The 21,292-nt window shown below is 41.0% G+C and overlaps 1 protein-coding gene across 1 annotated transcript; it reads right to left on the reverse strand.

The window, feature by feature from the left end:
* Positions 1-435: 435 nt before the first annotated feature.
* On the reverse strand, positions 436-20,514 carry esyt3 (extended synaptotagmin-like protein 3). Its single transcript, XM_030081540.1, has 23 exons — positions 19,933-20,514; positions 18,023-18,064; positions 17,430-17,564; positions 16,907-16,983; positions 16,563-16,632; positions 16,293-16,382; positions 16,159-16,214; positions 15,404-15,524; positions 15,042-15,218; positions 12,276-12,358; positions 11,848-11,896; positions 10,676-10,765; positions 10,417-10,479; positions 10,263-10,322; positions 6,053-6,124; positions 5,633-5,719; positions 5,279-5,428; positions 4,386-4,741; positions 3,955-4,053; positions 3,013-3,144; positions 1,857-1,962; positions 1,678-1,727; positions 436-1,145 (listed from the first exon to the last, which is right to left on the reverse strand). The coding sequence occupies exons 1-23, from the start codon at positions 20,284-20,286 to the stop codon at positions 1,106-1,108; spliced, it is 2,559 nt and encodes an 852-aa protein (XP_029937400.1). The 5' UTR covers positions 20,287-20,514; the 3' UTR covers positions 436-1,105.
* Positions 20,515-21,292: the final 778 nt, after the last annotated feature.

Raw genomic sequence — 21,292 nt, forward strand, 5'->3', positions numbered from 1 at the left:
AAGTGCAGGCGGCACGCTCTTCCCTCCCACAGCGATTCATATCACCCCCTTAAAGCCTCAGCTGCTTCAGAACAACTGCTCAGTTGCCATCACTATAAGACTATGGTTGTAGTGAGCAACTCCCAGGTGGGAATATGTGAGTGTTCAGAGGTGTGTGTGTGTGTGTGAATGTGTAACCCTCCCTGCTTTGGGCAATTACACCCTAAGGTTATTGCTGTCAATCAGACTTGGCTCTTAATCGACCAGGCATGTTGCATAAGGGTTTAAAAGCAATCATTTCAACTTATTTACATACAAACACAAAGTAAAGCTTTGGTTGTGAAAAAAAAATAAACTAAATAATAAAACCTAAGCCACTCTTAAAAAATAATAATAATAAATAATATATCAGATAAAGATTTTACCAACTCTTTCTTACTGTGGTAGAAAAACAAATGTTTTCTGATGAATTGCATTTTATTTTTTCTGTGAGAAATAAATTTTAAGGTGTTGGCGATACTGACTTTTTTTTTTTCTCTTGGTCAAACTGTATTGAAACCACTATCATTATAATTCATGATACTTGGCTATTCTGTGTGTATAGAAGTATGTGGGTGTTTGTACATGTAAACATTCCACTCACAATATCCCAAATAATCTGCTTTCCACATAAGAAATCACATATGGTACATAGGTAATATCAACATTATCTGGGATACTAAAGCATGTATAAATGCTATTCCACTTCCAGTTGTTAATATATGGTCTGCTCAAGCTCACGAGCATTGTGTATTTTGTTTAATAATGTATATTTGAATATCCTTAAGTGGGATCTTAAAGATGCACAAAAACACCCTTGCTGTTTGGAATTTGTGGCCATAGCACCCAACAATGCCAGGTGTCTGAACTGGGTGTTACCAAAGCAAAGATGCCACCGTTTGTATTTATTAACTTGCTAGTCAACTGGACAAATCTGTGTCACTGCTGGAAAGCCGTGCCGTGGTCCGTGATGATGAGCAAGACAGATATCTCACTCTCCATGACCTGTATGTTGCACAGCAGTGTCGGATGTTGCAGCAGATGCACACACGAACCAACTTTTTTTATATATATATAGCTGCATCAGCTAGTTGGATTTCTTCAGCCCGGGCAGTGTGAGCTCATACCTTGAGAAGAGAGATATGAGACAGTAATACAGTTATGCTTGAGCAAATACCTCTTCCAATCATTCATTATTGTTCAGGCTACAAAGTTACTTCAAGGATCTATGCTGCAAGATGAGACTTACATGGGTTTAGTAGGTAGTTGCGAATTATTACTAATATTTGTTTTAACCTACTTGAAGAACCTGATTGGAAGGGTTTCTCATACAGAGCACAGTAATAAGTATGGGAAAGTTTAGAAAAGTATCTGTACATCAATTTTATCCAGCCATTCTTTTCTTTCCCTGCAACACTGTATAATTTTCCTACACCAAAGTATAATTTATCACTCATATAATTACCTGATACTCTCTGATTTGCTCTTATGTTATATACCCAATTCAACTACCATGCAGATGACATGCATAATAAAATGCAAAGAATTATTTGCAACTACAGTTTCACCAAGGTTTGCACCCAAAGCGACAGACCACAAATATGGGCCCACGTTATCAGGTTCACAAACCATGCCAAAGTAAAAGACTGGGCTCCATACCATTCTGTGATGCCTTTGGATAGGTCCACCTGGGAAAGATTTATCAGCACCTGTGGACAAAAACAGATATACCACATTAGTTGAAAGGCAAGTGTGAGGTAGATACAGTATGTGCTGCTGCCAATGCTCCAACGGATGAACATGTGTTATATTTCTCTGTCATGAGCAGCGTTGCCTACCATGCCAATCTCCTTTCTCTCCCGTGTGTGGAACATCTTGTTGTTTTTCACAGCAACATCCAATTTGCGGGTTCCTGCTTCTTCAAGGGACACATCAAACTCAAACCTGAGATGGAGGTGGATTGGAAGAAAGAGAAGAAAGCCATGCATAGTCTTAAATTAATACTCCAACCTTTCAGGCAAAAATCCCTTTTCCTAACTTACCCAGACTGAGAAAAGATGTTTGATACCATTTTAACCTCTGTGCGTCCAGTTCATATGGTTAGTATTTCATGTTAGCTTAGCATAAAGACAGGAGGTCTATGGGCGTCGTTAGCCTAGCTCTGTCAAAGTGAAAAAATAAAACTTACAACTGTGAAGCTGTCTTATTTAGAGTGTATCATGTGTATTTGAAATACACGCATTGAGATTTAAAAAAAAAAAAAAAAAAAGAACAAGTGAGATGGTGGAACCACTTAACACTTTTATCATTCAATCTATGATGATCAACGCACGGCTGAAGGTATAGGACGATCTGGCACAAATAAACTTCTAAAATGACTCTTGTTCTCGTCTTTGTCTGGGTATTTCAAGTTAAAGTTCAGTCAGGGAGACTACCTGCGGCTTCTTCAGGGGCTCACAAAGTTTCTGTCTTCTACTTTGGCATATCACAAGCTGCTTAGTGTCCTACAGGCTCATTCATACTTTCATTTCCTCTAAGCCTATTACTCTATCAGAGATGTCTTCCTTTTCTCACAAGCTGCTTGATATTTTCATTTCCTTCTGAGGCTACCTATTAGCTCTCCTTTCCCAATCACTAAAGTTGTTTTTTTATATATATCTCAATCATGTTTTGGTTATGTTGTCACTACAGCTGTGGTGCGTTCATGCGCCTCTTTGCCTCTCCACCACCACCAATGTAAACTCTCCAGAGAGTTACACATGCACTGTTCCCATGGGGATCATACTCCTCCAGCACCATTGTCCATAAACATCCACTGGAGCCTTTCCCAATTTTCTGTTCTTCTATTCTTCACACAAATAAGTCTCTGCTGATTGAACAAGTTTCAAGTGGAGCTTTACAAATGCCAAGTAAGGAATAAGAAAATTCAATACAACAAGGCCAGATGTTTTCACATCTTTACGTAAAGATGAGCAGGACATCCACTGTGCTTACTTTTCATTGAAAACTGGATTGACCGTCCTCTTTTTGACATGTGTCCTCATGCGGTGTCTCCAGGATTGGTCAGGGAGTAAGTAGAGGCGGACATAGGAATCGGAGCCGTTCTCACTGCAGGGGAAGAGGTTCCTGTGGAAATGGATGTGCGTTCACATCAGTGGAAGAAATGTTCTTATTGTGCCTTGCAAACAACAGCACCTTGCACAGCTGTATTGTGCCTTACCAGTGTTTCTCTATTATCAGAGAATACTTTCACAACTTTCCAGAATGTCCTGTTTAACATTAGATGGGGTTACTCCATTTCTGTCCGCTTTTCTCTACAAAAAAAAAAAACATGTATCGTATCTGACTTTAGAGAACTTGCCTTTCCATAATGTATGGTCTTCTCTCAGAGCGGCCTCTAAGGTTTTTTCTTTAAGTTGATATGGCAAATTATGTGATTTTCTCTTGACAACTCAATGTTTAATGAGTCACAAATTCCTGTATAATCACTTTTTTTTGTCACTGCAACCACAAAGAATGAAGCAATGCCTATGTTTGGATCTCTGTGTAGTTGTCGATGTAAAACACTGTTCAAAGACGAGAGAGGCTTGACATTCCTGTGGATTTATCTGTAAGTAGACCCTTAAATTGTCTTACACAGATCTTTTGTATGTCTTCATTGTTGTCTAGTTTTTGACTGTAGAGCCTTTCTTGTCCCGATGAAGACCGTCAAGCCTAAAGCCTCAGCGTCCATGTCATCCCCTCTCTCTGCCCTGTGTTTCCTGTCTCTCTCCACTGTAAATGTCTAATAAAGCAGACATGCCCAAAAATAATCTTAAAAAAAGATGTAACTGATCCTTAATGTTGCTTTTTAATGCTGATGAAGTGATCCCAATCCATTAAAGAAGTATGTATGTGACTGTACCAGTACAGTGAGGCTGGGTGTTTATAAAGTACCTGCAGGAGTTGACCAGGACGATGAGCTTGTTCCTCAGGACGGCGTAGCGCATGGTCAGCTGGATTTCCCCAAATGAACCCTGATGGTTCATGATGGCCCTTCATGAAACGATGAAAACACTTTCATGCCTCACTTTCACTTCAACACCTACATAACAGCTGTGGAAAGGTTAGAGCTCAGCACACTGTCTAAAGCTCTGATTCCCCTAAAAACTGCATAACCCTGCTGGCAACAATGAATTCTTGCTAGACCCATCTCACCCGTGTCATTTCTCTTCTGTATCAGTCACAATGAGGAGAATACTTAAGGAAATGAACAGCCGACTTTTCTCATACAACATCTTTGAAGCGGCTGCAATTTTTTCAAATCCTCTCAGGTCTCGCAAAGTAGCTCTGTAGGGCCTCATATAGAACAAAACAACAAGACTCACTCTGGGTAGGGGCTTGCTTCTGAGACATCAAACCGCGATGATGCAATGGAGTTCTCTGACAGCAAACTGTGGGAGTCGAAGCGACGCATGTGTGGTGTGGCAGCAGGCGTCCGTCGGCCCTCAGAAGCCAGGAGGGAGCTACGACGGTAGGGTTCATAGTCCCTGTCAAAACCGTTACTGCCATCAGCTGCTGGGGCCAGAGATGACGCTTGCCCCGGGATGGTGTTGGGGGACGAGGAGGAGTGAGTAGCTGGGGACGTGTCACTTCCCTGGTTGGTCTGCAGTGTCTGAAGTGATGTGGATTGTGGAGATGGATCAAGGATGATCTTGGGTTGGGGCTTTTCCGCATTAAGAATCTATATTGGGATTGAGGACAAGGCTAATGTCAATAATATAATGAAGAAAAGAGCACTCACTGCACTACAAAGGTATACTATACTATAAAGCAGGAGATAATGCATTTACCAAACGTGAATTTTATTTCCAAAGAAAGGGAGTGTAACCCAACAAGATAAACAGACATACTGGCTTCAAACATGAGAGATTTTGTTTTGTTTGGCTTTTATGCTGGTGGCATCATTGTTGATGAGTAGTCAACACTCATGTTGCTGCACTGCACTTCCCAGGGATGACTTGAAAATCAAACGGTGTGTTCAGTACTGTTATGTCCTTTTTATTAACAACATTACTTACCTGCAAGTCAGAAGACAAAGAGTAACCACAATATGTTGTTAGGGTGTGTCCATGTCTGTGTGCATGTGACATATGAATACAGTATATGCTGTAGCACAGAATGTATAAGTATGTATGTGTGCTTATATGTAATATGAATGACTACGTACTGATTAAACTGTGTGTATGTTTGCATTATGTGTGTGTGTGTGTGTGCCCACCCTGAGAGTGCTCTTCATCTTGATCTGGCTGTTTGCTCCAGACAGCTCCAGCAGGAAGCGCTGATCTAGCATCATGTTGGAGGTGTTGAGCAGACGACTCAGAGGCAAGGTGAGGACACCCAGGACAGTCTTCTTCTCATGCTCTTTGACCTATGACACGAGATCCCAGCATGCAGGTATAGCTTAGACAAAGATGTGATTATTAGGTGCTCTATGTATGCCATTTTCAAAATCATAAGCTATGATCTCCTTACCTCCCTGACTCATGACAGTTTTAGATTTGTAAATATTATTAGGAAAAAAAATTTTCTTGGACAGACCTTTCTGTGTTAAGTAAAGTATTTGGTGCCAGACCTGAACCCTGAGCTGCTGGTTTTCGACATCATGCACAAAAAAGGTGAAGCCCTCCTCCCACACTGGGTCTTTAGATGCATAAATAACCTGTGGAGAGAGAAGATAGTGACAGCCATATGTAGAGGTGAATGAATTTGTTCAAACAGTCTGCATTAAGAGAGAAGTCACTGCTCAATAGTTCAAATGTAACAATGTTTACTTTCTCTGACATGTAAAGACATTTTTAACAAAGGACTTAAACATTTTCAAAAGCGAGTTTGCAAAAGTTTCTCAGACCGTGAACATCTCATTTCAGAATGAAACTCTTCAGTTAGACTGAAATATTAGAGAATACTTTGAAAAAATCAATGAGTCAAATGGCACATTTTTAATCAAATGAAGGAAAATGCTATCCATGTCTAAGAAAGTGGAGTGCAGTACCTTGCTTTTCTGAACTTGGTCATCGATGGAGAATTCCACAAATGTGTTAGGATTGGGGGTTTTTCGTGTGAGCTGAAAACACAATGAAAATCAATGAAGTTGTGTGTGTCTGTTTGGTTCAGGAGTATGTGTGTGTGTTATGGGTGGGGAAAAAACTGACAGTTAAGTATCACAATTATTTATTATTGGTGAATTGATTAAAAGTAAAGATATTGGTATCATATGAAAACAGACGACCTAAGGAATCTGTTTGTTATCAGCAGGTCATGCGAGGTTGCCAGAAAGGGGACAAATATTGCTCCAAACTTAGGCTTACTTGGTGAGGAAAAATCTGGCATGGCTACTTGAAGAGGGGTCCCTTCACCTCTGACCTCAAGATATCTGAATGAAAATGGGCTCTATGGGCACCCATGAGTGCCCCCTGTACAGACATGCCCACTGTGAAGGAATTTTCCCTGTAGCTGTAGGTCATATTTAGGCCCCTTTGGCAGTTGAACAGATAAGATGTAGTGTCTCTCTGCTGCCAAGACCATAAGCCGGGGCATGCCAGACACAGGAAGACAAGGCCAGGTAGATTGGAGCCTTTCTTGAACACAGAGCTGTTGATCTCCAACATACACTATATTACCAAAAGTATTCGCTCACCCATTCAAATGATCAGAATCAGGTGTCCTAATCACTTGGCCTGGCCACAGGTGTATAAAATCAAGCACTCAGGCATGCAGACTATGAAACAAGACATTTGTGAAAGAATGGGCCGCTCTCAGGAGCTCAGTGAATTCCAGCGTGGAACTGTCATAGGATGCCACCTGTGCAACAAATCCAGTCGTGAAATTTCCTCGCTCCTAAATATTCCACAGTCAACTGTCAGCTCTATTATAACAAAATGGAAGCGTTTGGGAACAACAGCAACTCAGCCACGAAGTGGTAGGCCACGTAAAGTGACGGAGAGGGGTCAGCGGATGCTGAAGCGCATAGTGCAAAGAGGTCGCCGACTTTCTGCACAGTCAATTGCTACAGAGCTACAAACTTCATGTGACCTTCAGATTAGCCCAAGTACAGTACGCAGAGAGCTTCATGGAATGGGTTTCCATGGCCGAGCAGCTGCAGCCAAGCCACACATCACCAAGTGCAATGCAAAGCCTCGGATGCAATGGTGTAAAGCACGCCGCCACTGGCCTCTAGAGCAGTGGAGACGCGTTCTCTGGAGTGATGAATCACGCTTTTCCATCTGGCAATCTGATGGACGAGTCTGGGTTTGGAGGTTGCCAAGAGAACGGTACATTTCAGACTGCATTGTGCCGACTGTGAAATTTGGTGGAGGAGGAATTATGGTGTGGGGTTGTTTTTCAGGAGCTGGGCTTGGCCCCTTAGTTCCAGTGAAAGGAACTTTGAATACTTCAGGATACCAAAACATTTTGGACAATTCCATGCTCCCAACCTTGTGGGAACAGTTTGGAGCGGGCCCCTTCCTCTTCCAACATGACTGTGCACCAGTGCACAAAGCAAGGTCCATAAAGACATGGATGACAGAGTCTGGTGTGGATGAACTTGACTGGCCTGCACAGAGTCCTGACCTGAACCCGATAGAACACCTTTGGGATGAATTAGAGCGGAGACTGAGAGCCAGGCCTTCTCGACCAACATCAGTGTGTGACCTCACCAATGCGCTTTTGGAAGAATGGTCAAAAATTCCTATAAACACTCTCCTCAACCTTGTGGACAGTCTTCCCAGAAGAGTTGAAGCTGTAATAGCTGCAAAAGGTGGACCGACATCATATTGAACTCTATGGGTTAGGAATGGGATGGCACTTCAGTTCATAGTATGAGTAAAGGCAGGTGAGCGAATACTTTTGGTAATATAGTGTATTTAGGGAGGGATACCTCCTTTAAAAAGAGCCATAGCAGTGAGCAACCCTGAGAATTGGTGTGGAACTACAGTGTTTGCACGTGTAGCGCTTATGCTCTCTTCTCCTCAGCTGAGCATCAATAAACATCCTTTCCATAAGACCTCACAGTCTCCTGAGATCTCCTTCACTCTGAGAGTTGACCAGAACCATGTTCATTTTCCACACCCACCTTATGCTAATCCCATGCAGGTTGGGGCACAAACCATGCAGTTTTTCGCATGCAGACCAAATGTGTTTTTTTGGCCTACTGTAAAATGGTATATTTGCACATACTGGGGCCTAAACCTTATCTTGATTTTACTATAATTTTTATTGCTCTTGTTTGGCCTCTCTGTATAGCTTTCTGGTGTTATTTTGCTTTCTGTATGTTCTGCTTTTGCTGTGTTTGTCAAAGTATCTTGTAAACTTTGTTTAAATAAAGTATATTATCATTATGATTATTATAATATAAGTTTAACTTGCATGAAAAATGACATACTATAATACTTTGGAAATGTATATTAATTATTTTGACCAAAGCAAATAATTTGTTTACTCACCCTTTGTGGATGAACCAGAAACTTAATTTAAAGCACTGTGAGTCAATAAACCTGACAGAGAAAACCTCAGCAACTATGATGAGTATTGACTGGCAGCTTTAATGATGACAGCGATTTTCAGCAACAGAGATGCATGGGTCAAAATATTCACTTGATGGCATAAATAAGTCATCAGATAATTATACTGGCTCCATTCAGTTTATTTACATTCAACAGCATCTGCTATGATGATAATGATATTGCTTGCTTTCGGCTGATGGGACAGGGACGCACTAACACACTGGAATGCTGGGAGCTTGCCTTCAGGCAGTCTGTTGCCTTCTAGCTTGTGTTGATTTTGCAATCCACTCCAAATGCTCACCCAAACCATCTGGGATAGTGCAAAACAGATGTTTATACAGACAATCAAGAGAGAGGTGTCTCTTCTATCACAGGATAAGGAAATGGATGCTGTTGCTGCTAGCCACAATTAGCACACTGCAATGGGCAACAGTGCCTCTAGAGAAAGTGTAGTTTGTCTCAGAATAGCTTCTCCGCCTTTCAACAATATTCCAAGGAAGAAAATGCAGAGGCATATACTCAATATTTGTGCAAATTTCAAGTGCCACATTTCAACACTAATCTCCCCCAGACTCTTGAGCGTGCCCTGAGGGAGGCCGGCTGTCATCAGGTTGGGTGGGACTGTCTTCTGTATGAGCTCTAAAAATAAAGCTTGACTGTAAATGAGCTTGACAACCATCTCTCTGTACTTTTTACCCCTTGGAGTGTGAGTGAAATTTTGCTTGACTTTAAAGGTGCATTATGCAAAACTGCAGTCTATCTCTATCTCTCTATCTCTATCTCTACAGCACTTTTCAAAACAAAAAGTGCTATAGAGTTATGATGTTAGTGTTGAAGTTATGGTTATGATGATGATGATGATGATGATGATGATGATAGTTATTGTTATTGTTTTCACTCTCCCTGAGGGGACCCTGCATGGACTTCCTCTTTTTTCACTATATGATTGTGTTTTCATATAATGGCCAGCAGAGGGCATCCAGAGACAGTGGCTCTGCAGATGGTTCATTTCAGGACAAATAGCACTGGATCGACCAAGCAGATCTGGATCCAACAGTCGGTGCAAAGGATTATTAGAATTTGCTTGAGATTGCAAGAATCACAAGCTGGTTGTCAGTGCAAATCACATCAAGTAGATGAGCTGTCAATCACAGAGATTCTAGGAAAAGACTCTCTGGGCTTATCTGAATTTTTTTTTTTTTTTTTTTAGCACAAGAGGGTAGATTGCCTGTTTACACAGCAAACATAGTCTGTACAATTATATACACATGCATTTGTCCTGGGGAACTCAGCCAGAACAAGTCTCAGGTGAAATCTAGTGACATGCAACACCAGCTGGTCATGTACACACCCACCTAAAATGACAAGCCTTCACCAGTCAAACAGGAAATACCAGCCATCCAAGTTCACCTCAACACATGAGCAGAGAGCAGTTGGGCTGAGTCAACTGTACTGATTTCAGATGATCCTTCAACCAGGACTATCCATACCAAGTTTACCGTACACTGCAGCATGCAGCCACACAGGTGAGGAACCTTGCTGCCGGTCAAGTGTATGAATAACACACTCATCGGCATCAATCGCTACAACAAAGCTGCTAGGCCTCCCTGTTCCAGCAACCTCTCTTCGAGGCCAACTGGGGCAAAATACGACTGTGTTGTTAGTTAACCTGTCTGGTTAAACAAAGAACTGCTGTCTTACCCTGGCTTCCTTCGGGTGCTTCCCATGTTTCTGAGCATGGGTGAAGTCACTTTGGTCTTTCTGGCGACAAACACAAGAATGTCCTCAGTATTCTCATAAACACAATTTCCAACATCTGCTTTTAACAACAACAAACACTGTTAAAGCCACTTACTGGTAGGTTTGAGGCATTGTCCAGGTACACAGCAAGCATAGCACAAGCACAGCCATCGGTGGACTGGAAGAGAGGGTTGGCAGACAGCATGAGGTTCTGCTATTGTAACATTATCCCACATAGGGATTTGTGGCAAATACAGGCTAGATAGGCGAAGTTGTGGCCGTAGGGTTTCCTGATCAAATAAGAGCCACATGGAAAAGTATAAAGGTGTGAATGTGAAGTTTGGCAGAAGACATTTAAGAGAAACTGAAACTACCTGCTTCAGCATGTTGTGGTCAGTCTGCAGGGAAAGCCACTGGAGCTTCATATGAACCTTTCCACTCTGTGCATCTTCCAGAGGAAACCACTGCAGCATCACAGAATGAAATCCACTTATTAACATGTCATTCATGTACAAACTTACAACCACATCTCCATGCCAAGTCTCACATTTTATTTAGAATTGTTAGAAATGTGTCAATCGAGACTTTAAAGTGTCATTACACTCTCAGAATTTGCTCCTATTTGCCAAACCAAAGCCTTCAGATAGTTCAGGTGCAGTGGCAGTTCTGCCTATGTTGCCGCCCTAGGCGAAATTACTGGCTTGCGCCCTTCCATGTTACTACTCCTACTGCGGCGCCAGTTGGCCGCAGCACCGGCCGCTCACCTGTTAGATCCGGCAGACCTGACCAGTTGGGCGCGGTACCAGCCGGTGCCACATCCGGCCCGCCTGATGCCGGCCGGCACCACATCCAGCCCTCCTGATGCCGCCTGGTGCCGCGGCCGACCCGCCTGATGCAGGCCAGTGACTTTTTTATTCAAACAAGATTTTATCCATATAAAAAGTAGCATATTTTTCCGAAAAAGGGTCTTGCAAAAGAGGGGTCGTCTTAAAATCAGAGTCGTCTTTTATGCGGGTCAATATGGTAGTCTAGAAAACTAGCAATTTTTTTTTTTTTTTTTTTTTTTTGGAGGGCGCTCATGCGCCCCCAAGTAGATTGCACCCTGGGCGGTTGCACACATTGCCCATAGCAAAAACCGTCCCTGTTCAGGTGCACTGCGCAAAGTAGCCAAATGTGGACTGAAGTGAGAGCCCTTGACATTCACCTGATAAAAATGTGCAATAAACGTGTTGTGTTAGTGAGTTGGTCTGGCAAAGAGAACCATGTAGACTCAATCATTAATATTGTTTGCTTATTTGACAATTTGTGTCAGCTGTGTCTAAAAGGTCCTCACTTCAGTCCACCCTCAGAAATTCTGTACAGTGCAGCTTTAATAACATTAAAAACAGCATTATGATTCGCAGGGTATTCTCTCATGCGCTTTACTTTCGTACCAGCAATTATTTTGTGAGCACTGGTGTCAAATCTCTTTTTAAATGTTGGATAAATTGTTCTAGGGAAAAAAATCCTTTACCCAGTGTGAGCATTATATTAAGTAGGAACTCACCTGATCCATCTCTTTCTCTCTCTTCACCTCGCCAAAATCAAGGTTGAACCTATGGAGTAAAGCCATTTATAATGATGAGAAATAATGAAGTTTGCTGAACAATACAGCAACCTACAAAGAGATTCAATCACTAACATCTTAACAGTATTAAGACAGTACAGAATAGGGCTCAACAAAATCACTACAGTAAAAAAAAAAAATCACACTGCAATTAATTTGACATATATTGCAATTGTTATATGATTCCCTATTTAGGAGGAATCTTAATTTTTGTGTTATAATTTTCACCTTCACTGAAAAAGCTATTAAAATGATGATGGTGTGATTTTTGCTGGGGTCTTTCCTCTCTATATGCCCCCATTCCCCCTCCCATATGGTAATGAGTAACAAATGTACATCTTATAACTTTATCCAAATAAATGTAGTACCTCCCGAGCAAGTCGTCTTTGTCTGTGTCCTCGTCAAACAGCTCCATCTCCAACTCTTGTCCTGGGGCTTCATGAACGACAAACTGCACACAAAGACGTCTTGCTTTTCACCAAATATCACTGAGATATACACCTTGAGGTTTTAAGATGTGCTATATTTAGGGTAAGGGCCATAACAGATTTAAAAATGGAAAAAAGGGTATATTGGATGCTTAATATTACAGCTGTAATACGGAAGTGGAAACGTCAACTTTGCTAAAAAGTAAACAAAAAGAAGAAGGAACTTGTCACTGCTGGAGAAAACCTCAACTTTGTTTGAAGCTGGCCCAAAAAATGACTTGTTAGAAAGGAATTTGTTTGTTTAGTTTGCCTCCCACAAGCAAGAAAGCGTGGGGTGGAATTTGACCAAGATGGTGACCTGCATGACAGTATACATGCATGGCTCCAGCAATCACATGCTGTCTTCAAAAATGTGCTCAGAAACATGCAGGTGATGTGTCAACATTCCTGTTTGTATGGTAACGCGCTATGAATCTGTGGTGTTGTGCACGGCATACTGTTGCTGTTGGCTGAAAACCTTGTGTCTTCAAAATGTCAACTTAGCTAAGAAAGGCAGCCTTTAGTTTCTCAAAAGAAGGGTGTCTCATCATGCCGTTAAATTTTATGCTTTTCAGACAAAGTTTTACATGATTTAATAAAGATTTTTATGACAAATCATCTTTTTATTAAAAAAAAAGTTTTTTGTGTAAAGGTAAGTCCAAGAATTTGCTGCAGTGCAAAGGCAGGTTTTAGAGAGAAATATGGCATAGCAGTTTAATTTAGGTTAGATAGTGTGGTGACACTGTAATAAATCTAAACATGACTTTTCTCCACAGAAGTTTTTGTTGGATTTCTCTTTACAACTAAGTGCAAAGTAAGTTCAATTAATTTACAATAGGAATTTTCCCAACTATCATGTGTATTAGGTCAATCTGAATGCAGCGTTACATTCAGTAGGCTTAGAATTTTACAACATTATAAATGATATATTTTTTGTTGGAAATAAGACCTCATAAATTCTAAAATATCTGATATTGAATTCAAGACATTTTAAGACTGTTCAAGGACCTGCAGACACCCTGGAAAGGTGGCAGAAGTCTCTCAACTCATATGGGACCAGGGGCGGACTGGGACAAAAAATCGGCCCGGGCATTTTGGACCAGACCGGCCCACCACATTCGATAACGCACACCTTTCCGGTCTTTTTGCTCTCTTAAATGTGTATACCAACTGTGCAACTCTTTAAAACCATAATGCCATGCAATTAGTTAGCTGTCATCAGCAGTGTTGGGCACGTTACTTTGAAAAAGTAATTAATTATAGTTAATAGTTACTTCTACTAAAAAGTAATTAATTACCAGGAAAAGTAACTATTACGTTACTTTTTTAAAAATTGTTCAAATATGTCAAATTACTTGGCTGCCCCAATCATACTGGACTATTGTACTATAGTGGAACAATAAAATACAATAGATGAATAGGAATTGAACTTTTTTATTCTATTGAACAGGCCACAACTGGCCAACACCTTTTGGGCATCTATTTCAGATCAGTAAGTGCAGGTGCCTATCAGCATGAATGGAGAATGAGCCCAAACTGCACATAGGAAGGTCATGGCGACAAACAAAGTATACCACACAAATCCTTTAAATCTGAATCTGATTCGATTGGTATATATATCTCCCCATAAAGTTAAAACAAGGCATTAAAAAAGGCAAAAAAAAAAAAAGCAAACAAAAAAAAAACAACAACAAAAAACCCCAAAACAAAACAAGGCAAAATAATAATAATAACAATAATAATAATGATAATAATAATAATAATTTAGCACCTGGGTTACAAATTCACAAAAAGAGTACAGAAATGAAAATTACAGAAACCCTAAATGCCACTGTGTGTGTCATCTAGCCAATGACAGGCAGAATGATAAGAATCATTTCACTGTCATGGTTAACAACAAAGTGAGGTAGGCTAATAAAGTAAAATCCACCTTTTGTCCGGGTGGGGAATTGAACCGAAGATCTCCTGCATGGCAGACGGGGGCACTATGCGCTCTACCATCGGGAATTATGTTTCTCTGGCATTGTTTGGGCTTGTTCTTCATTCATATTGATAAATTACGAAAAAGCGAAAAAGTCCGATCGGTTTGAAAATTGACAGCCGCTTTTTTTCTCGCAGTTTTTCTGCGCCACTTTTGCGTTTCCTCTCCATCTCAGTAGATCCTATGAGATAACGTTCGACCCGCGTTGCACTGCACACCGGCTCGCCGAGCCACAGGCTGTGATCTGATTGGGCCAGCCCCGTGTCAGTGAAGAAAAATAACCAATGGGCCGCAGAGCAGCGTGTCTCAAGGGCCGGCCCGGTGCTGAGTAAACAAACTCTTGCAATGACTTTATTTGCCGAAATCATTATGCAGGCGGGACCAAACTAAGCAAAAGGGGTTGTTTAGCAATGTAATTGGGCCAGCCCAGTGGCAATCGGGCCGCTGATATACTGATCTTACGGTCAGCTATTTCAATAATAATTTTAAAAAAAAAGTGTCGGGGGACTGTCGGCCCACTTAGCACATCGGCCCACCGGGCAAATGCCCGGTGTGCCCGATGGCCAGTCCACCCCTGTATGGGACTATGTAATTCTTCCGATGAAGTAAACAAGAAATGAAAAAAAAATCAGAATTGAAGTATGAGGTTTTTGAGACAACAGCAAAAAGTTATTTAGAGCCTCTACCTCATATACTTCGTTCCATCGTGGGTTCAGATTCTCTTTGATTGTCTTGCTTTTGAACTGTCGGTTGCCAACTCTGAGCACTGCGTACGGGTCTGACTTGCCCTTCACCATGCCCATCATGTAGGTGTCCTTGGCCATCAGGTCTCTGGCCTCCAGCAGGTGGACTCTTACAACCCCCTGAGGAGCAGAGTTACAGCTTAATTGTCCATATCAACAGCATTTGTCATGAAGGACACCCAAACGTTTTTCATAGGCAATGATTCAGTGAGGGATATTGCCATTTCTTTTCCTTTCTGATAATACCCTGGCTTTCACGACAGCTAAACACCTAAAATGCCAAAGCTGATGAGTGTGTTACATACACGAGGCAGTGGGAATCTCATCAGGTCCACTTTGACCTGGTCAATGAGGGGAATACACATGCGGTTGGGCAGCACCATGAGGGAGGCAATGATGTCCATGATGGCATCCTCTGACAGCTGACTGGCAGGGCACACATGTCAAACAGTATTAAAACCAAGAGCTAAATACCTTGAAGGTGCCTTCTTTCAACTGACACTTCATAACTAAGGTGAGGTTTACTGCAACATTAGTATCGTTAACTAAAACAAAACGAAAAACTAAAACTAGGAGTGAAAATACATTGTAGTGAACTGAAGTAAAAATAAAAACTAGACTTAACAAAAAAAAAAATGAAAGCTAACTGAAATGATACAGTATGCTTACAAAATACATAAAATTGAACATTTACAGAAAACGCTTTAGTTTTAGTCACGACAAGAGGCACTGGTGCATGTGTTCATTGAGACTGGGACGTCTCCATAACCGAGTCAACTGCCTTCACAAAGTGTTGTGTTTGTATTGGAATACCTATTCTGAACTTCTTATACCTTACCCCTGACAAATATCCCCTTATTATAAGAAAAAACAAAAACTAAACTAAAAATAATGCTAAAGCCAAACATTTTAAACAGCAACAACTAAACTGAAATGAGCAAACCCACTCTGGTAACTAACTGAAATGAAACTGAACTGAAAAAAAAAAAAAAATTTAAATGAAATAAAAATAAAAACTAATGAAAAATACAAAGCTATAATACTGCTGGTGGAAACTAACCTGAAAGCAGGACTGTCCAAGAGGTTAGTCATACCTGTCCAGTTGATTTGCAGGGTCTGAAAAAAAAATCATTTAGATCCTTACACTTATGTAGCTTAATTATTCACCATAATATAATGAAAATGGACACTCACAGGGCGGCGAATGAAAAAGAAGGTGACTCCTCCCACCAGTGGAGCTTGACCAATGAGAGGCTCCAGAATCACCCTCAGGTTCCCATGGAGCTGGAAAGATTCAGGATAGTTAAACTTAAAAAAAGGCACAAATACAAACACAGTGATCTATCCATTTAACAGAATATGTATCATGCAGCTGAAACACGTAATCACAAGCATGGTGAGGAGACATGGTGTGAGGTGCAATGCAGAAAATATAGAAAAAAAATAAATAAATAAGATGCCCACTTGAAGTCCTTTGACACCAGCTGTGATGGGTGGCTTCACCTCGGTGTCAATGTCCACATCACCTTCATAACTGCAAAGTGAACAGTATGACTGAGAACTACAAGAATGTATTTTTTTTTTTTTCCAAAGTAGAGAAATAGGCGCATCAAGGGTCTTATTCAGAATTTACAGGCAACTTTAGAGACAAAACACCTTTGACACCAAATTGAAACACAGGCTGTTTAAAGGGATTCATCTGACACTCATGATGTCAATGGCACTTGTGTAAGGAAAAATACACGTCACTTTTATGCTGTCCATTGGCAGACAAGATTATAATTACTGTAGGATATAGTCTTACCAACCTCACATTTAGGTCCAGAATCACTTCCCTCTTATCCACTTCATCGGTGTACACTTTCATTCCAGTGATCCTGAGAGGCTGAGGTTAGGGAGACATCTTTTTAACACGATCAGATAATAGTGTTCACGTTAAGACTCAACATGTCTGAAGCCACCTGTACCACAAATTGCCCATGAACAAATACCAACAACACTTGCTCTAAAGTGTCTCCCATAATCTGTGTCAGTTGCAGCTTTCCTATACTTCCTATATTATAAAAAAAGCACTAAAACTAAGGTAGATTGTGCTCGCCCTTCTTTTACTGTGCATTACACAGTTCGCTTTATGAAACAAGCTATGACTGATGGATTCAATAAGTGTTCAAGGGAGCATTACAATAAGCAAAAGATGAGATTTAAGCTTCTTTGACAACGGTGTAACTGTTGATGTCAAATTCAAGAAATACACACAGAAACCAACTCAAATAAACACAACAAGCAAAGTGTACCTGCACAACTATAGAAAGGTGACAGACATGAACTCACAATGTGCCCAAAGTGGACCTTTTTAAACGTAAAGGTTTTGAGGGCGGGGCTCGAGAGCCTGACGACCGGCTGGATGTTTTCTTTAAGAAGTTTCTCCATGTACATTCCAAAGAAAGGCCAGGCCTGCTCCAACACCTGACAACACACATCAAACCAGCACCTGTAAACACAACACACACTTCCACAACAGATATGCAAACGTAAATATGTCTGTGAGTTTGTTTTCATCTGCTTGCTGTACCAGATGGGTGGGGTTAACAATGCTCAGATTGGTCCAGGTCAGTGGTAGTCTTTTGGAAGTCATTCTGAATGGATTTTCTAAGATAGCCTGAGACAGAGTTGCTGTAAGGTTTATTTTTTCCACTTAGACTAGGCTAATGACTCCCATAGAGTTCAAGTCTTTATGCTAAGCTAACATGAAATGCTACCCATAGAACAGAACCATCTTTGCATGATAGAAACCCATGTTATCAATCTGAGACAAATCAAAAACAACCAGTGCAACCCATTTAGCAGAACAGGATTCCTCCAGATCTGTGAGACATGTTCTGTATCAGCTCCTTCACCACAAAAGCATAGGAAGATTACTGTACCTTGTTCACCCAGTCAACTTTCTCAACTTCAGTGAAGTGCACCTTTGGAAAACAAACAAATAAAAATGATAGTTATGTTAGAAATTGTTCTGTTTTCAATCACTAGAAATCACAGACTTTGATTTCTATTGTCCAGCCCAATGACGTGTCACACACCGCCATGCACAATGATGCTGATATAGTGATGACAGCAATTATGTTGTTGCATTAAGTATGATCACTACTGTTGTTGGATTGATCCATCATACCAAAGCTAAGATGGCTCATTAAGCCTATACAATCAGTCAAATTAAATAAAATTATGAAAACCACAATGCAGGGAAATCAAGTCCAAGTGAGACAAAATACAAAGGTAAAATTCCAAAAATGATTGAATTATCACAAATTAAAGTATTCAAGCACGGTAATTATTTGTCATTCAGGGCTTACCAAAGCTTCTTTGCAGATTTAAAGCTGTAACAGAAGTTCATATCATCTAAAATTGTACAGCAAGTGATGTTATCTCCCCCAGTTGTCCCGCTGAGCTAAAGTAAGCACATTTACTGAACTCTGTCTTTGATGGTGAGAAGAAACAGTGGGGGGGTAAAAGTGGAGACACTGAATATGCAGTTACGTTCCAAAACTGATCAAAAGAGCTCTTGCTGCAAATACTAGCTGATGTAAACATCTGTGCCCACCTTACATTTGTGCAGCTGGTAAAATTGGTGTAAATCAACATTTTGAGTTGTGGAAAGCTTATTGCAGGAGTGGGTGATGTACTCAAGAAACAAGAGCATGCTAAAACCCTCCTTTTCTTTGTGTTTGGTACATATTCACTGGATGTTTCATGTCTGACCTGAACAAAGTCAGGACCCTGAGAGAAACAAAAGCATCTGTCTGAGAATATTTGCATGTAGTCACGTGTCAACTGAGTCAAGTGAGAGCAGTGGGCTGAGACACAGACAGCGCACACTACATTTTTTTTTTAATATCTACTGTATGTTACATTCCTCAGACATTATTAGAGTCTACCTCACATTCTCTCCTTTCCTGAGAACACAAGTCACTTTCTCTGTGGGTGTGGTGTAGCAGAGGGATGACACCTCCTGCAAAAATGACAGCACTGCTGGCTTAACCAGCCTCGGTGTCTGACATATTTAGCCCAGGTCGAGCATGTCACTGCCTCATACAAACAATGTGTACTGGTAGTCAAAACAGCAAGAGTAAAATGTAGTCTGAGTACTGAATTCAGAAAATAACAGGGTTTGTATGTTATAGATGTTTAAGTTGGCCATGAAGTTGTCCCGGTTAAGAGTTCCCTCGTGTTTCTATTGATTCTTTGATGATCTCAGACAAAGGATGAACTATAGATATCACAACTGAGCTTAGGCTATTCTACTGATGATTATTCTCAGTGTTGAGATTTGATTAATCAAATAGTGTCTATTTTATAATGTGTCAAAAATAATAACAAATGCTCATCAGTACAAACTGATGTTTTCTCTGACTGGCAGCAAAATAGAACCCCAAAATTTATTTAACAATGATATGAGTGGACAAAAGTAATTTAAAAAAAAAAAAAAATGTAGCATGACAATGTTTTATAGATTGACTAATTAAGGATGAATGACTAGTCTTTTGTGCACTATCTACTTTGACATAATGTGACTGGAAGGTGGTTGGTTTCAACCCCAAAACTGCTTAGGAAAGCAAATCAGAAACTTCCCCATCACCTATACTTATATTACTGCCCAGGTGCCCTTGAGCTCACTGGTCAGCTTCAACTTAACTTAGTATGGGTTGTTAAGAAAATGTGCCTTCCCTGGACAAACAAAGATTAAAATATCAGTGCTCTACCTTGGTTTGTCTCTGCGCAAATCTGAGCTTGCCCTCTATGCTTAGGCTAACACCATGCTCGTGTCTATACATACCCATGATGCCATGTTTAAAGTGCTGCTCAGCTCCTTGTGGATCACTTGAGTTTCATTATCCACAAAGTCAATGGCGCCTCCGATCCGGGCGTCTTTCCACTGGCGATTTTTCCTCCACCAGGAGACCATCATCATGAACAGCAGGACCCAGCTGATGCTCAGGCCCAGGTATCCTGTCAGATAGACGGGATAGAAGACCACTAACGCTCTCCCAAAGTATGCGAGGAACTCCATCAGCATACGATTGAGCGCGGACGAGGTCAATTGCTCCGTGTTGCCCCGAGGAGAGGAGCTCTGACCCAGGCCCCCTCCCTGCACCGGGCCGCTCACAGGCATCTGCTCGCCGGATGCCATTAGGTCGGAGTCCCGCTGGAGCCCGTTGCGCTCCGTCAGTGCCTACAGCTGTTCGTGTACCCTTCTCCAAAACAAAATGTGCGTTTTGCACGCTTTGTGTAGTCTCTTACACGCGTGGCTTTCTCAAAACATAGCCATAAAATCCAAGGAAAGTGAATCTATTGCACCGCGTAAGGACAGCCGTGGCATTTCACGTCAGACTAAAACTTCCGTGTTTGAATCTGGCAGCGCCAGGTAGACACTCCCAAAAGTCCACACCTGCGCCCATGGGTGCGGTGATACCCGACGCGGTTAGGTTCTGGAAAAACGAAAAAGGAAATCCACCCTAAAAATGAATTCACATTTGCTCTTGAACAGTTGTGGAAATAATCGTTTAGCCTGTAATGTTCATAAAGACAGAAATTGTATCCTGAGTCGATTACAATGAGTTTATGGAGCCTTTGGGAATTTTCGTGGTGTGTTTTTTGATTTTCAGGATGATCTTGTGTGGTTTGTTTTTATTTACTGTGAGTATAATCCGCCCTCCCCAAAAACAGAGCCTGCCCAGAGGTGTGACCCAGAGTGATTTTTGCAGTGACACGGCACATAGGCCTGTTTGTATCCATACTTTGCTCAGCCTTTTTTTTTTTTTTTTTTTTTTTTTTAATCACGAATGTAGGAGCGTAATTCCACAAGAATTAATTAAAGAGCAATTTCTAGCTTTAGTTGTATGTTTAGGAGTAGCTGTTTATGTCAATGAGTAAACCAATAAGTGTGTTACTAAAAGTAAATGACCTGTGTGACGAACTCAAACATCTGAAATAATAGAAGTGCGTCCTGATTGTCACAGACATTTACCAGACTAAACCTGTAGGTGGAGCCAGAGACAAAGGAAGCCATTGTGGCTGTCTTCAATACCATTTCACTTAAGTGTAGAAATTTGTCAGGAGCATCATTTTTCTGAGGGAAATTACAAGAGGCATACCACATGTTTTGGTGTCCCTCAGATGCATGGATATACCAAATC

Source organism: Myripristis murdjan, chromosome 21 (genome assembly GCF_902150065.1).
Source record: "Myripristis murdjan chromosome 21, fMyrMur1.1, whole genome shotgun sequence".
NCBI classification, from domain to species: Eukaryota; Metazoa; Chordata; class Actinopteri; order Holocentriformes; family Holocentridae; genus Myripristis; species Myripristis murdjan.

Excerpts from the sequence above, each read along its gene's own strand:
- esyt3 (XM_030081540.1), bottom strand. The coding sequence starts at position 20,286 with ATGGCATCCGGCGAGCAGATGCCTGTGAGCGGCCCGGTGCAGGGAGGG. Across the intron at positions 10,323-10,416 it reads ACAATGCCTCAAACCTACCA|AAAGACCAAAGTGACTTCAC; the intron begins GTAAGTGGCTTT and ends GTTTGTCGCCAG. Across the intron at positions 3,145-3,954 it reads GTCCTGGTCAACTCCTGCAG|GAACCTCTTCCCCTGCAGTG; the intron begins GTACTTTATAAA and ends CCATTTCCACAG.